The sequence below is a fragment of the Rhincodon typus genome, chromosome 27 (genome assembly GCF_021869965.1).
Source record: "Rhincodon typus isolate 14 chromosome 27, sRhiTyp1.1, whole genome shotgun sequence".
Lineage (NCBI taxonomy): Eukaryota > Metazoa > Chordata > Chondrichthyes > Orectolobiformes > Rhincodontidae > Rhincodon > Rhincodon typus.
In genome coordinates, this window is record NC_063358.1 from 25,394,071 (window position 1) to 25,411,537 (window position 17,467).

General features: G+C 37.3%; 1 protein-coding gene across 1 annotated transcript in view; it reads left to right on the forward strand.

Moving 5' to 3' along the window:
* Positions 1-17,467, forward strand: part of macf1a (microtubule actin crosslinking factor 1a) — a 192,530-nt gene that overhangs the window by 20,633 nt on the left and 154,430 nt on the right. The window contains exons 13-20 of the mRNA XM_048612952.1: positions 1,782-1,990; positions 2,498-2,815; positions 3,541-3,707; positions 11,612-11,768; positions 12,093-12,219; positions 13,997-14,059; positions 15,026-15,261; positions 16,216-16,345. Coding sequence (XP_048468909.1) covers positions 1,782-1,990; positions 2,498-2,815; positions 3,541-3,707; positions 11,612-11,768; positions 12,093-12,219; positions 13,997-14,059; positions 15,026-15,261; positions 16,216-16,345 — 1,407 coding nt within the window. The remainder of the gene's footprint in view (positions 1-1,781; positions 1,991-2,497; positions 2,816-3,540; positions 3,708-11,611; positions 11,769-12,092; positions 12,220-13,996; positions 14,060-15,025; positions 15,262-16,215; positions 16,346-17,467) is intronic.

Sequence of the window (17,467 nt, forward strand, 5' to 3'; positions counted from 1 at the left end):
TCACTGACTCACTGACTCACTGACTCACTGACTCACTGACTCACTGAACCAGTTGTTTCAGACCACAGACTTGTGTGGAGTTAAAGTCCGCATTCAAATAAAATAGCAATACTGCTTTAAGTACCGTAATGTTCCAAACAAGCTATGTTCAGAATGAAGTTTAAACTTATGGACGGTGTAGTGATCCAGGCATGTTATGCCAGAATCCCCCTGGTATTGCATAAAAGCATATTTATTGAATTATGTCTTTGCTGCAGTGGCACATAGTTCAAGTGTTAAGTCGTTTAAAAGTACTGCATGAGAAGCTCATAAATCATTTAGAGTTGTGGAGTTAATCCTACCTAGTTTGGAGATGGTGAAAATGAAAACAGGACCAAATGGGATTTTCTTCAGGGACTCCTCTCAATCACAGTAACATATTTACGTCAAAATAATGAAGCAAGTAATTATGTCAGAGTAAAGCTGTACCAGCCAACTGTTTCAAAAGTCTTAGGAGATTCATTGAATATCAGAATAATTTTAAACTCCTACAAAATCAATAAAAGAATTTACTCGAATCTGAAACAAAGGCAAAAAAACTGCAGGTAATACTTTTGTCCAAAACTGTAATTAATAAAGATAGTCCATGCTTATAAATGATAATTCTTAATTTCTGTCTGACAGACTGTTTGTTTTATTTGGTTAGTTTATGGGGCAGATCAGCTTGTGGGTTCATTTGGTGGATGAAGGCATGATGGACATGAGCTTGCCAAATGATGGTGGTTTCAGACATGTTAGTGGGGACAAAATAAAGATGGTAGGTAATGAAAACCCAACAATTCTGACTGAAGGGATATTTTCCTAAGAGGTGTGCTGTAATTGTAACGAGGTCAGCCAGGTGGACATCAACCTCCTGGTTTGGTTTGTTAATCTGGTCCAATCAGGGATTTTTGGCTGACAGATATGAACAGGAGTATCAGAGGTTCTGCTCACTCGGAGAGCTGGTTCTGAGGGAGCTGGATCAGTGTCAAGGCCTCTCCATGTGTGAGTAAAGGGTGACTTGGTGCAGGATACCGACATTACCCCAATGAACTGTGGAGCAGAATCAATGGGCCAAATGGCATATTTTTGTTCCTAATTCATTTGGACAGAACCTTCCCAGTGAATTCAGTATGTCCTTGCATCTTTTTCCACTTCTGATCTCATTTCCAGAAGGTAAAGGGTATTTTAAAGAACAGATCTGAGGATGCTGTTGTGGCACAAGGGTAATGTCCCTACCCCTGGACCACGAGGCCTTGGTCCTTGGTCCATGTCCCAACGACCCAGAGGTGTATAAATACTGTCTCTGAACAGGTTGATTAGAAAAATAGATTAAGTTTTTAAAAAATCTATTCAAATGATAGAATCTCTGCCCCTTCTATGCTTCTGCCTCCCACCTTCCTCTTTTTTCCTCTCCATCTACCTTTCACTAATTTCTTTTCAAATAGCCACTTCTTTGTGTGCTGTCAACCCCCTTCCCTTGTTTTGATCTTACTACTTCCCTTTTTCTCCTTTCTCTTATCCTTCTCCCTCTTTGCTGTCCTTGCTTCAACCCTTATTTGCCCTTGTCCCTGTCTCCTTACCTCTTCTTCAAACTGGATTGAAAGCACAAAATGAAATTCATTATTAGTGATTTCCCTTTGTCACTGGCTTTATTAGAAATCTTCTGCCAAAGGTGAAAAGAATCTGCTTTTAATCAAGCTCTAACTTTAAAGAGTAAATTTAGCTAAGTGTTGTCATAAACAAAATTTTGTTCCTTTTAGGTTCTGTCACACAGAGGTATAAAAACCTATCCGAGATGGTATCCGAGCACAGTAAGAAGGTGCAGATATCAATTTCTCAGTCCCAAAATGTTCAGGAAGGCTTGGATAACTTACTGGACTGGTTGGAAGACATTGAAAAAAATTTGAAAAATCAGGATACTTTGTTGACTTCATGTGCTGCAGTCCAGGATACCCTTGCCCAAAATACTGTGAGTTCTCTCTGAAACTTCTGCTTTACAGAGCAGTGAAACAATCTATTGGTGAAATTATAATAACTTTGTTCCTGATGCGATATTATGATTTTCTAGGAGACAACTGTTCTATAATTTATTGAGATTTTTGGACAGCTAATGTTTGATTTTACACTAGCCATCTTTATCCTGGCAGTAGTATCAGAATACCTAAAACTACTTTATTTGTCTTTTCTTTTTTTTCTCCCTTGTCCTCTCGCACTTTACCCTCCCCTCCACCCCACTACATCTTCCCCACCTCACACCTTTGCTCCTCTCTCCCTCTTTTTGACTCAATTGACTGATCTCTGTACATATAGATATGCATACATATATGCGTATTTCATGTGTATATGAAAGTAGTACAGCTGACAGGAACAACCAATGGCTACTTTCCTGAAATAAAATTGTCATGTACACGGAAGTTTTAAAGTACGTAGTTATTTTCCTTATACAAAAATAAATTTATTTTTTTAAATCTTTTAGAAATTAAAACAGGATATCGCTAGCCATCAAAGCAGCATCAACACAATACAGGAAATGGTTTGTGGTTTCATTGAAAATGCAGATGGAGCAACTGCTTCCTCACTCCAAGAGAAACTTGACCAGCTAAAAAGCCAATTGGGAGCAGTATGCAATGACCAGCAGGAGAAGGAAGAGAAGTTGAGAAAGCTGCTTCCCAAAATGGAGCAGTTTGAGAAATTGGTGCAGGACGTGGGACAGTTCATGGAAAGTAAATCACAAAGCCTGGCAGCTAGAGCAGATCCAAATAAAGACATTGCTTATTTTTCACAGCAAATACTGGTGAATATGATGCTTCTAAACTTTGTGTTTCTAGTTGTGATCCAAAAATCCTTTTTTAAATGAGCACTAGAACCTTTTTAAATGTAACTTACCACTAATGCAAGTACGCTTCAATTAAACATCTAGATATTTAACATGTTAACTTGCCAAGCAGTGTTCTAGACTCACTATCTTAAGCTGACCTTCACTCTACCATAAAGTCAGAATTCCTCGGATATTGAAGTGGTCCTTGCTTGCATGGAACAAGATTTGGATGTCATCCAAGTTTGACTAATAAGTGGTAAATTACATCTGTAGCAAGAAAGAGCTTCTTCCCTCGATGTTCACTCACTATTATTGCCTCATTTCTTACCATAAGCACTGTAGGGTCAACACTGACCAGAAACTTGACTGGACAGTCACAAAAAGGCTGTGGTTACCAGAGCAAATAAAAGGCTCAGAATTTTGCAGGGAGTGGCTGAACTACTGATTCCTGAAAGCTGCTTCACCTACAAGTGATGAGTGTAATGGAATTCTGTCCCCTTACTTGGATGGGTGCAGCTGTAACAGCACTTGGGATACTCAGCACCAACCAGAATATAACATTCCAGTTAGTGGCATCCTATCAAAATAACCTATTCAAAATACTTATTCATTCCCTAGCATTTGCATTGATAATTAAGAGAAGTTTAAAAAGAGCCATGCTATTTTTCTTAATTGCATCTGACTATATATGTTTACCATAGGAGGAGAGTGAAGAAATGGTAAAGCAAAGAGAAAATCTGCAGACTCTACAACAACTGGCAGAGGAGCTGACAATATCTGGCAATTTGACAGACAAGAATCAGCTTGCAGAAACTGTCAAAAACCTAACAAGAAGTTACAAACATTTAGAGCAAGATGTTAAGAAGAGGTAAGAAACATGGCTCCATTAAATGGCTTATCCTGGGCCATTTTGTACTTGGGTGTTAGTGTTGCAGGCAGCATAAGTCCAAAGTTCATAAAATTAATATGTTATTGTTGCATTGAGAAAAACACACTGACTAAAATATCAAAATATTTTGGCATTGAAAAGATTATCTCAGTGTAACTTGTTTTTATTTTAATGTTAAATCACTCCTTTAGAAATAAGTAGATTTTTACATGACGTATACCTATCCTTTTTAGTTCCATCAGTTTCCATCCATGAGGTTGATCAAGTGACCCAGTTCCAGTATCTCCTTCCAGTTCTACCAGCTGGTCACATACCATAACCAGTATTCAAGTTCAATATTTCAACCCCTTTAATACCAAAATGTTTTGCAAAATAAGCAACTGTATATACAATTTAAGCAATACTTTTATACCCATTTCATTAATGTGATGGGTTGAGGTTGGTCCAGCATGGGTACAAATGCTTGGAATGAAAACTTTGGTTTATGTTGTAAGTTGGTTTCTCAGCAGAAATTCTGCTGTTGCTTTGATTTCATTCCTTGAGTGATGGAAATCCCGCAGGTTAAATTTAAAAAAGAGCATCAACTTTGACAGCTTTCTGTGATAATTCAGGGAAATCTCTTAATATTTGGAGTAAAACTTATCTAATTACATTTTTTTGGGGGAGACTCAGATTCTGACTGCTGTCAGATGAGATGTCCGGTAGATTCTTTTCCTTTTTATTGACAAACTTGGCAACATGGATACTGCAGAAAAATCTCATTCCTTGCCTGCAACGTAATTCTTTCAGGAGAGAGAATACATCTTAATATTGTCCATCTCATGAAGACAATGAGAGAACAGGAGCGTGTTATCAATATAAATATTTACTTTTACTGAGTGCTGAACAGTTTATTTATAAAACATGCCAAAATCTTGACTTGACAGCTATCGAGCCCCTCCATGGAACAATAGATTGACATGCTCACTTTGTTACATAGAACAGAAAATATTCATTAATTAATTTACCATTATCACAGCATCATCCAGGACCTCTTTCAAACTGGTACTGTTGCGAAGTTGGGTAGAGCACTTGTGGATTGGGAGGAAGGCAGTTAGAATTTAGTGTTAGTAAAATGCTAGGGGGGAATGCATTGCATAGTCCCTTTGAAAGATGATGTGTTTTTCTGTGCTTAGAGATTGAAAATGGATTTCTATGAGCAGCAGCTTGAAAGTTTGCAAGTATACAGAGCACCTGAATTGAAACATTTGGATCAAAAGGCCATACAGTTAGCAGGCCAAGCAGCAGGTTTTACCAAGACAACAGGCTTTTGAATTTAGCCAACCAATTTGAACCAGTCACTTAGATACCAAAAACCAATTAAATTTAAATCCTGATGGTCCTATGTTGTCAGAACCAATCTATTGTAAGAAATATTAATATGTCATCAATGGTATAAAAGAAGGGGACAGTTGGACAAAACCACAGAGCTAGCTGCCATCCGCCAGAGCTAACTGCCCTCTGTTCTCGAGAAAAAATCGCTGGCTCTCACAGCCTCCTCTATGTCTTGGAGAAAGCACCATCTCAATAGCAATGCTACCAACAGCACAGCTAGTTGATGTTCCTGACAGAAAAATTGACTGTGAAGGCACAGAACATTCGGAAGGCACGTAACCTAATTTCATGAGACTAAATTCTTTTTCTGATACATGTGGAACTTGTATTTATTGGAACAGCATTCCATTAGAATCTTGCTTTATTCAGGAACAGTTAGAAGGGATTTATTCAGTTTGTTGATAGTTTAGTTAATTTGTTCACTGTTAGAGTTAGATAAATGAATTGTCACTTGTTTATTTTAAAGTGAGTGTTGGGGATTTATTTTATTTAACCACTAGTAGTTGCTAAAAGGCAGGTTGCACCACTTTTCACTTTCCTTTTTAGATTATAGGGCAAGGTGCTCCTCTTCGGGTTGTTTTAGTTTTAGTTCCGAGAAGGGGATCAACCTCCGCTTTATAACAATAGGCTTGTTTAGATAGTGAGTGCTTTCTTATGCATATTGCATGCATCCACATAACTTTGGGAGTAATAGCCCTCTGATACATGTCACTATTTGACTACATCTACCAGTCATTGCCTTTGCTCCAATGGTGCAGATGCCTGCACATTGTGACCAGACAATATTGTGTTGATTTATGAATTTGTGAATCAACCAAAAAACAATCTTATTATTCTGGTAGGTAGCATCTGACAAAAGAAAGCATCCTTGTGTATTGCATCTCTGTAAATATATCACATGTGAAGCGAAAAGTTAAGCTAAACCTGTCACCTCTGTTAATTTGTCTAACTGCTAATGTCCTTGTTCATTTGGTTAAATTAGGACATTATTGGTCATGCCATTAATTTGACATGATGCATATTGTTTGATATTGGCACTAATTGAATTAGTTTTGGGCCTCCTAAGCATTTTGCCTGCTGTGTCTGCAAGCACAGGTACTATTATTATTTCATGACTTCATAACTCTGTCATCACTATGAGGCTTCAAGGGCTATAAGTATGCTTCCACTGAAAGGTCATGGATCTTAACTCTGTTTTTTCTCTCCACTGAAGCTGCTTGTGCTGCTGACTATTTCTAGCATTTTTCTGTTTTATTTCAGACTTCCAGTTTCTGCATTGTTTTGTTTTTATACAGCTTTGCTCATCATTGGTTGTGTGTCTCCATTTGAAAAACCTTGGTGGTTTGGCTGAGTTGTTCATCATTTGTCCCCATTTGTTTGCATAAAAAAGAGGTTTTAGATTGTTAATTGACAAAACTGTGCCACAAGCACACCACACAGTTGAGGGTATTTAGCAGCTCCAGTCCAAAGGCGTGTTTAATGTAAACATGACAAAAAGTACATGTACATGTGTTTGATATAGATCCTTTCTCATGCATTGTTTCAAGATTTTGCTTAGGCTGAGATTTGCATGTTAAGTCAGAAATTGTTGTCACACCAGTGATTTTATCAAGTAGACTGGTACTGGCAGGACAAATGTCATAAGTTCACTTCATGTCACGGATACTTTGTGTTATTCTTAACACTACCTATCTGTTAATTTGTCACTGTTGGGTCTGATGGATATAGTTGTAATGCAATGTATACAACTGAAAATTAAAGCCCAAGCCCCTTCCTTCATGTGTGAACTACCCTAGTATCTATCAGGATTTGCTGTCAGACACGAGCTCTAATAACACACCAATTCTGTGTCTGGAGTTGTATACGTGGCCCACATAAGGCAGCCAACACTTGATTCTCTTGGAAGCTTCCAATGCGACTGGGTTATTTAAAAAAACACTGTGTGATGATTATGTCATAACAATCTTCTTTGTGTGCTTGATAAAACAAGGGACTTGTGAGCCCTTTCTCCTTGCCAGGTCAGTTGATTTCAGATTGTGTAATATCCATGGTGATCTGTCTCAGGAGAAAATCAACTACAATTACTAGGTGTTGTGCTAGGCACAGCATCAAATTGTGTATTTTGCATGAAGTTTTTCCATTTATTTTGTATCTACTGGTTAATTCTCGAATGTTTCTTGTGACACATTCCAAATTTTGGAGGGCTTTGATCTTATTGAAAATAAGAAAGTGCCAAACTTATTCGTTATACTTTGTTGTGGTTCAACAGTTGTCACCAACAATGAAACTGAGCTTTGTTGTATTGATGAGTAGCAGTTTGGAAAATGGAATTACACCTTTTAAAATTAATTTGCTACAAAACTAAATGTTTGCAAGGCAGCAAGGAATCTTCAGGTTTTCCCATGGTTTTTTTTGACAGGGTGCTGCTGCTGGGAGCCTGCTTAAGTTTGTAAAGAGCCTTCCTGTGCATCGCTTTTGGCAGCATCAATCAATACTGTCTTTGATTCCAATCACAATACAGATTCTTGCTTTTATTCCATTTATGACCTGGTGGCAATGGATTATTAATTGAAGTACTTCAGAACATTGAAACTAGATGTTCAATCAAAATACTGGTCAAAGGAATTAACTTCTGTTATGACACAAAGGCAGCCAAATCAAATCAGCCTTCCTATCCCTGTATTTGCAACACAGTTAAATTAAAGCATTGTGTCCTTCAAAATTGACCCCAGTGGTTCCTAACCAGACTTTTTGAATAACCAGTACTAAACTTTGAATAACTCGTACCATAAACCAGGATTATAGCCTAAAAGATTTAACAATTTACTAATAATACCATACCTTCAGCAGAGGAAGTTAAACAGCCAGGCAATCTCTAATTAATATCGATGATTTAAACCCCATCTTCTTTGATTCTAACTCCCACTCTCACGCAGACAAAGGATAAATCAAAAGAAAAAATAAATGGGATGTAACTGGACAGGTCACTTAAGATGTCTCCATAATCCATAATCTCATAAGCACATGGGATTGTATTTTACATGGATTCTGGAGACACTGATGCATGCAAATAGCTTCCTGTAGACTCTGAGGGATATTCACTTAATACTTGTAATTGAGATGCTATTCTCTGAACTTTCAATAAGTTGATAATGAGATAATAACCATGGAACAATCAAATCTCCGTCTCAAAGCTTTAACAAGGACACTCCTTCTGATTTAAACACCTTTCAAAATCAGTTCAACCTTTGATTTCTCTTTATTAGACTGGTTGCCTCCCTATGAGGCCCCTGTTAGCTTTTAAACATCTGCCACATGTTTGAGCATAATGCTTCTGTGGAACTCAAGATGTTCTTTGAACAAGAATTCTTTGAATAATCCTTGAGCATCTTTTGAATAAAAATCAACCTGCAATTCATGTCCAGGGCTGGCCTTGTAAGTCAAATATCAGTTTGTTTTTTTTTAAGTAAGCTGCTGATCGCTGTCCAAAGGTCAACTTCAGCTCGTTAATCATAAGTCCAAGCCAAAAATTATCAAAATATAAAATCAAAATAATTGTAAGATCAGCGAAGGTTCTAATGCTGCATATTTAATAATTAGTCATATTTGGTATTCTTTACCCTTCAAATCAATCTTGTCATCCAGATCAGGATCTTTTGAAGGGATAAAATGGTGTGTATACCAGAAAATGTATGATGATTTGGTTAGATTTCAAGCTCAAAACTAATGTGTTAGTGAGAGGGAATCAGTAATATATAAATAAAACCAAAATTGCCTTGTTTTTGGATAATCAAAACACTGATCAAGTATCAGAATATGCCCTGGCTCAGTTAATTCAAATAATTTAGGTTTCACTGTATCAAACAAGATCATTGTTCAGTGACAAGGCATGGCTGTGCCTTGTTGAAGGAGTGAGGGAGAAAATGGATGAACTTTGAAGGGATGAGGGAGGTGGCGTTCAGCCATGTCTTAGGGGTGGAGGATGAGGTGAGCCTTATCCCAGGAGTCAATTATTGAAGGGATGAGAGAAGGCAGGGGAAGGGATGAGGGAGTAGTCGGTGAGTGTGTCTCAAGGTTGAAGGAGAAGGGTGTGTCTTAGGGTGAGGGTCAGGGTTCATGGAGGAGGGTGAGCTGAATTACAGGGTTGAGGGAATGGTTGGTGAGTGTGTCACAGGGTTGAAGGAGGGGGTGAGATGTGTCGTGGGCTCGGGGAACAGTTGGTGACAGTGTCTCGGGGTACAAGGAGGAGGGTGAGGTATATTGCGGAGGTGAGGGAATGGTGAGTGAGTGTGTCTCGGGATTGGAGGAGAAGGGTGAGCTGTATTACGGCGGTAAAGGAGGGAATGGTCAGTGAGTGCCTAATAGGGTTGAGGAAGGGTGTGAGCTGTGTCGTGGGGTGAGGGAATGGTTGGTGACAGTGTCTCGGGGTTCAAGAAGGAGGTGAGCTGTATTGTAGTCATGAAGGAGGGGATTAGCCTTGGTGCAGGGTAGAAGAAAGGAGTGAGGTAGCCATGCAGTGGAGGTGAGAGGGAGGGAGGGAGGAAGAAAGTGGTGAGCCTTGTCAAAGGGGTAAGGAGTGTTGTGATGATCATACATCAGTGAGAGAAGGTTATGGAAGTGCGGATGTTGACAGCTCTATTTAAAACAACGTGAGAGTCATTATATGTGTCAGAGGGCTACGTGTTCAGTTCGTGATGAGAAAAGCATGTCTGCATTAGAATTATGACTTGGCCACTTCACTCTGTCCATGCATTCCCCCAGAAGGGTGGCACAATGGCTCAGTGGTTAACGCTGCTGCCTCATTGTGCCAGGGACCCAAGTTCAATTCCAACCTCGAAGAACTGTCTGTGTGGAGTTTGCACGTTCTCCGGTTTCCTCCCACAGTCCGAAAGCGTGCAGGTTAGGTGGATTGGCCATGCTAAATTACCCATACTGTCAAGGGATTTGCAGGCTAGGCGGATTAGCTATCGTAAAAGCAGGGTTACAGGGATAGGTAGCTGCAGCATTGTAGGGTATCTATGGAGTTGGCATCAAAGTGAAAAGTGGTCTCTTCAAATTACAATCTGCATCACAGGTAGAAGTAAGGCCAATGTGGATTAGTGAAGGTAAACATGTTGGATAAAGAGGTCTTGATGCAAGATAGAGTAAGGATGTCATTTTCCAAAGACAAACTATTCACACTTTGGATGATAGAAAACTAGAAGGGTCTAGGCCCGAAGCGTCGGCCTTCCTGCTCCTCTGATGCTGCTTGGCCTGCTGTGTTTGTCCAGCTCTACGCCTTGTTGTCCGGGAATCCATTTGAGTCTGGATCTGACAAAATTCTGAGGATTTTAGGGACAGTTGGGCAGTCAGTGTTTTGCAGCTATAGAAGCTAACATTTATTGCGCTGGGATGTGGGATCAGAGAGCTTAGCTCCGGATCATAAATTGAGCATAAGATTTATCATAGTTAACCATTTGAATATAGGTGAACAGCAACATTATCTCAATAAATTTGATCAAATAATTTCCACAGACGTAGTTGAACTGTAGATTCGGTTTGAAAATGGCATGAATGATTTCAGCATCAATTCAGTTTTACTTCTGATTTCATTATCTCTAAAATCATCAGTTTGAAATTGGATTTGAGACTTTTTTCACCAGATTCTTGATGATGTCACTATTAGATGAGCTGCAGATCCTAACCATTTTTGTTGATTTGTTCAGTAATCTTTACATTCTCAAGTTTCCTTTTATTTAAATTTAATCAAACTTAAAATGTCTTAAAAACCAAAAGAACTGCGGATGCTGTAAATCAGGAACAAAAACAAAGTTGCTGGAAAAGCTCAGCTGGTCTGGCAACATCTGTGAGGGGAAAAAAACAGTTAACATGTCTGGTCCGGTGATCCTTTCTTGAAGCAATGGATTTGTATGAAAAATTAGCATGCTTGTAAGGTTCCGTTCTTGTACGAAGGATTATTTGCTCCCTGAATGATACATTCAAGTATTTTTCATAGGTAGAATTCTCAACAGTCTGAAAATCCATTATTAATAGCAAGTTCAAAGTACTATTATGTTCTGAGTTAGAGCTGAAAATATTGATGTGTATTAGAAATGATGACTGATCTACAACAAAGCCTGGATCTGATGAGTTATTTTGTAGACCCATCAATGTTAACTTCATGACCATTGAACTGATGTTAAGCAGGTACCTGACTGGATCTCATAGATGAATACATTTGCCTTGTTTGAAATTCTTCCTCCTACTGGCTACTCAGTAGAGGTGCTAGTCAAAGTTGTGTGTCACTAGGACGGCTCAGCTGCACAGTCACTGCTCTTGATGACTCCCCACTTTCAATGATGAAGAGGAGTGATGGTAATCTGCAAATTGTGTAAAGTAAAACAAAATCTGTGTTTTAAATATATCCATCAAGCAGATGTTAAAACATTAGACAAATGTGAACTATTTTAATCTTATTATTGGAAATTATGAAAAACAAATATATAAACATTTGGGCTTGCGTTTTTCAGGGAAGAAGAAGCACTATCCTGCCAGCAACACCTGAATGAATTCACATGTCTGGTAGAGTCAGTTAAAAAATGGTTAAAGGAAACAGAAGCTAGTGTGCCAGCTTTTGAATCTGCGCTTGATACAGATGTGCTGGAGAAACAGATCCAACAAGTAAAGGTGAGAAAGCTGAAAGAAAACAAAATGCAGAATTTGAGAATCTATGGAACAAAACCGATTTTGAATCTTGATGTGCAAGATGGCTATGTAATTAGAATTTCTATTTGGTTCTTCAAACTCTTAAATTAGTCATGTCATTATATAGAATGAAACATGAAAATTTTTGAGGGAAGGGAGAATGGTCTCGGACAAGATGATTACTAGTAAATTTGTTTATAATATTTGCCGTTCTCCTGGGATGAGTGAAAATCATGATATAAAAAAGATACATGTATAAAATTGGAATTAGACAATGTAATAAAATGGCTTGCACTGATTTCACAGATCCTGTTGGAGGACTGGTCATCAAAATCTTCACATGTGCAAGAAATAAATCATAAAGGAACCCAGTTAGAAAGTCTCATCATGGAGATAACATCACCTGATACTTCCCTATTGTCCAGTAAAACAGGTAATAGCAAAAGATCAATGAAAATGCAGTTAACTTGATTTTTGTGCATTTTTAAAAATAACTTTAGACTCTTTGTAATGTATGATTTATTGTAAAAAGAAAACAGAAACTACCAACTCTCAACTTTTCTCAATACAATCATTCAGTCATCTGCAAATATTTGAGAGTGAACGAGAATGATTTTTATTTCTTCATACCTTTGGAAATGTTTAGCTACCTGATGGCACAGCCATGATTGGGTTTTTCCCAACCCATTTATTCTTGGCAATGCTGCGATGTTGGTAAATAATGAACCACTTTATAACACCCTAAATCAAGCATGTCACAATAACTACTTACTAATTGCATTGCATTTCTAATCCTTTCATGTTATCCAGTTGCTCTTGCGTTTCAGCTTTGTTTGTGATTTGCTTCAATTTTTTATTTAAGAAGAGTCACTATTTCTAATCAACTTTATTTGATTTATGTGCTTGCCATGTCAACATAGGCTAATTTGGTCAGTATGTTCTTTCTACGTAGCTTATTTTATCTTAGAAAAGTTGTAGTGTACCTTTTATATTCCTTTTTTAATGTAGTTTCATGTTTCTTAATAGTATGCATCCATCCAAGTGAGTAAATATATGGCCCATGCCCCTCATTTTCCCAATACGAGCAACTACGTCATTACATGCACGCAAAGTTTGAATTTAATTCAGCTCTTCTTTTAAAGAAATTCTGCTGAGGAAAACTGTAATTGTTCCTTCACCCTATGATCATATTATGTAACTAGGAATATTTGTAGTGCTTGTTACAAGAAAGCAGTGAAGCTTGCTATCAGTTATTATTTTAATAATGCCTGAACGTATAATTTGAGACTGTGTTCCACAAAATTCCATTAACTACATAAACTGACAATGCATCAGGCCAAAGGCGTTCTCTGTTTCAGTCAGAGAAACTTATCGTAGCAACAAGAAATAAGTGCAGTTGGTGTAACAAAGTTCAACCTTCTTAAATGGAAAGAACTTAGATTTATGCAGCACTTTTTACAATCTTAATGTGCTTTGCAGTTAGTGAAGCACTTTGTAGTTATTGAAACAATGTAGCTAAATACAGCAAACTTCCACAAACAGCTATGCAAAAAAGAGATAATCTGTTCTAGTGGTATTAATCGAGGGATACATATTGGCCAGGACACAGGGAGAACTCCCCCTGCCTCTCTTCAAACAGTGCCATGAGATCTTTTTCTCAAGAAAGCAGGTAGGACTTTGTTTTCATGTCTCATCTGAAAGATGGTCCCTTCATGTTCCTACGTTCATTCAGTATTGCATACATGAGTCAGGCTGAACAATATACTCTGGTCCCTGGAGTGGTATATGACTCTATGGCACCAAAAAGGAGTGCTACCACTGAACTAAGATTGGCACTTTGGATGCAATGAGCATTTATAAAGAATTCATAAAGATGCTACGCTGCTTAATTTTCTTTGTGCCTTAGTGTGTATGGCATGATTTTCCACAATCTTATCTACAAGATAACACTACTAAAGCTTAGCTGTGTATGTAGGTGTATGTTATTAATTAAACTATCCATGCTTACTGCAACATCAGCAATGTATTTATGGTTTATGTACAGCTATCACACAACACAAAGCATTTGTTTTTGAAAGCCAGCTCCATCTGTAGTACAATGCTTATTAGTGTCTTGTGATTTCTTGCTGATGGAGCCTATGTCTGTGCTCAGCTTTGTTCCTAATACTGGCTGTCCTGTGCACTGTTATGTCTCCCTGTTGTTTACTCAGGTTCTGTAATGATGAATGGTGGAGTGACTGCACCTAGTATGAATGGGTACCACCGAAACAAAGGTGAGAACATAGGAAATCTGAGGTGTGTTTCTGTTGTATCATCAACTATCTTTCTCCATGAGTGGATTCATAGAGGAATGTGAATGAGGGTAAAATCAAATATTAACAATTAATTTATTGTACCCTTATGTGTACTGGAATACAAGCTTTGGTTGACAACATTTCTAATGTCCCAGTTTATTTGGGTATTTGTTTTACAACCTAAACAATCATTCTTTAAGGAAAAACCATAATTGATAGTTGTGGAGTAACCCTTTTAATTGTATGAGCTTCTCCAGATAAAAGGAATGTGACATTGTCAAATATTTTTAAATTGTCAGTTATACAAGGATATTTAATAACGCTTGAGTTAAAAAAACTGTTGTTACATGGTTCCTTGGAGTGGACCGTATCCTCGTCACTGCTATATAAGCATGTTTGGAACAGCTTCCAAGTAAAGCCTAAAGTAGTCTATTATACAGTGTGGAGCTGGAGGAACACAGCAAGCCAGGCAGCACCAGAAGAGCAGGAAAGCTGACGTTTCGGGTCGAGACCCTTCTTCAGAAAATTTTCTGAAGAAGGGTCTCGACCCGAAAATAGCTCCACACTGTGTTATCTCAGACTCCAGCATTGGCAGTTCTTACTATCTCTAAAGTAGTCTATTGTTGTTCTTCCCTTGCTTGTAGCTGACGCATGCTGTCAGGTAAAATTGCCAAGTGAATTTATTAAAGTAGAAAGTTTTCGGAGTCTAAAAGCAAATGAGACTTTTAAGAATATATAGATTTGTCTTTTAAGAATCAAATGTACAACCATACATTTCTGTAACAGTAGACAAACCACTATTTGTAAATATCATGCATTGATACATATAATTTCACAATGATTGTTTCATCATTTGAAGATTTCTCTGATCCTCTAAAGATCATGGCTACAAACTGTCTCCTTTTGGCCAGTTGTTTACTTTTCCACTGTATCTGCCTTTTGTAGATCTTGCAGAAATTCAACAAAGTGTCTCTGATGTGAACCATGATTATAAGACCCTTGGAAATGTACTAGAGGAATGTCAGGACCACCTTCAGGCCACAATTCGGCAAATGCAAGAGGTTCAAGAAGAAACCAATTCTGTTATGAAATGGCTAGAGTTAAAAGAGCATTCTTTGACCAGCTTGAATTCATCACCGGCTAAAGCTCAAGCTATGAAAACACAAGTAGAGCAAAACAAGGTGAATGTAACAAACTTAATTGATAGTATAAATGTAATCTCACATTGTCACTAATATCTCACTTAAATTATTATGATATTGTAGCAAATTAAACTTCTGAAACTGATGATTTCCCATTATTATATAACTGGATGCTGTTGCTTTAGTGAGAAAGGAAAAGGAGGAGCTAGTTATGTTGATCAGAGGAAACAAATAGAAAGAAAATAGGCCAATTAACTTGTCAGGTTTTTTTTGGAGCAAAATAAAATGTGTTCCATCTTCATTTAATCATTCAGATTGAATATTTTGAGTCTGAACCTCAGGAACATTCATAAGGTTAATTGCTGTGAAGGCTCAGTTCTTCAATGTGAGCTCAGGTCATCAAATTGTATAACTTTCTTCATCTGAAGACCTGAATTTTCAGTCCTGATATGTGTGAATAAACACTCTCTCTCAATTTGAGAAACAAATATAATTCCGCTTACTTTAGCTTGACTTGCTCTCAAATGTAGATGGGTTAATGAGCAAAGGTAACACAGTTTCTGTGACCTCATGAAGTACATAGATTGCATTCATGAGCTATGTCTTCTCGTATTTAAGAAACCAAAGCTCCAGTTTCTGACTCTTTTTGTTACTTTGTTTACGTTCTGATCAGTGTACACAAGTTGAAAAGTATTTTTTTAGCCAGATAGTATGAGATATATTTAACTTTTTTTATTCCTTTTCATGATTTCAATGTTATTTAGGTTCTAGTCATATTCTGACTGGATTTTAATTTTTTGCAATTTATGTTACATAAAATGAGGTCTAAAAACAAAGTATACTTGATTCTTCAAGAGCTGATGATCTTGTGTAATTAATTGTGCTACTGTGTAATTCTACAATAAATAAATATTTCAAAATGTCAAATAATACTGTATTTTAGTAAATGCAAGTTTGCAAAGTTGTTGATCACTAAACTCCTTTCGTCGTTAGGCATTTCTTGTTGAGCTTGAACAGAATTCTGGAAAAGTTGAGAAGCTGAAAGAGACTTTACATGACTTATTGAAAAAAAATCCAGACTCGCCAGAAGCAAAGAAGTTAACAGAAGTGCTAGAACAAATAGGTAAAGCAAGTATGATATAGTGTTGATATTCATATATTTGGGATGGAATACCTCACCCTTGAAACATATAAAGAAACAGAGGAACTGAACTGAAGATGGAAGAACGTGAAATTAGTTAGGCTGAATAGTCTGCTTTCGAAATGTAATTTCAATGTAAGGATGGGAAATGTAATTCTATAATGATATTCCATGAAGTAGAGGGAAAATTAAAAAAAATCTAAGCAAGGGGAATTGCTTAAAATAATCTGGTCACTGAACTGAATATGGTACAAACTGTTTCGTGCATTTCTATTAATGTATATATGCGGAAGTACAAGGAAAGTTTCTGGTCTGATTCCTGGTTCATGCCAAATTAACACAGATAATGTAGATGTGAAAAGAAGAACTTGATACCAGCTGGAGATGTGTAAATGTGAAGATCTTGGAAGGGTGGGAGGAGGGATGGTTAGAATGCATTTCTATAGTTGCTGTATACAATAACATTAATCAGTACATGTCAGCACAACATATTTATGATGGTATATGCGGAGATGCAGTTTGCTTCTCCCAAATTTAGAATGAAGTTGTATTCAGTTGAGAGGATCTACACAATGCAGTAACAATCCTTTATCAATTGTATAAGCTTATCCGTGCTGAATGGTCATTTAGATCAGTTATTGGGGGAACATTGTTTGCCCTTTAATTGTATTTCCTCGTCAGTTACTCTACTTGAAACAGGAGGGATAATGGGTGAAAATTGGGGAAAAGTGACAACATTGACCAAAATGTTCAGATTTCTGACTCTTGAGGTACTCAAACACTGATTCATGCAAGAAGTTTGGAGCTGAGATTTAAATCTCATTTAGGTAGGAAGATTTCAGTTCTACTTGTGAACTTATTTTGGGTAATACAGTTTGAGGTAATTTTATTCATTAAATTTGAGTTTATGGTTTGCTTTGGAAACGTGATTAGCTACTTGGTCTAGAATATTATTTTAACTATAGTTCTGAAGTTGTATTTCTCAACATTTGATGTACAATCCCACAGTATAATTTTATTTTATAATGCATGAATAAGTACAAATATTTTAATGAAATGCATTATGATTTCGTCAATCAGCACAAACCAATGGGTATAATATTC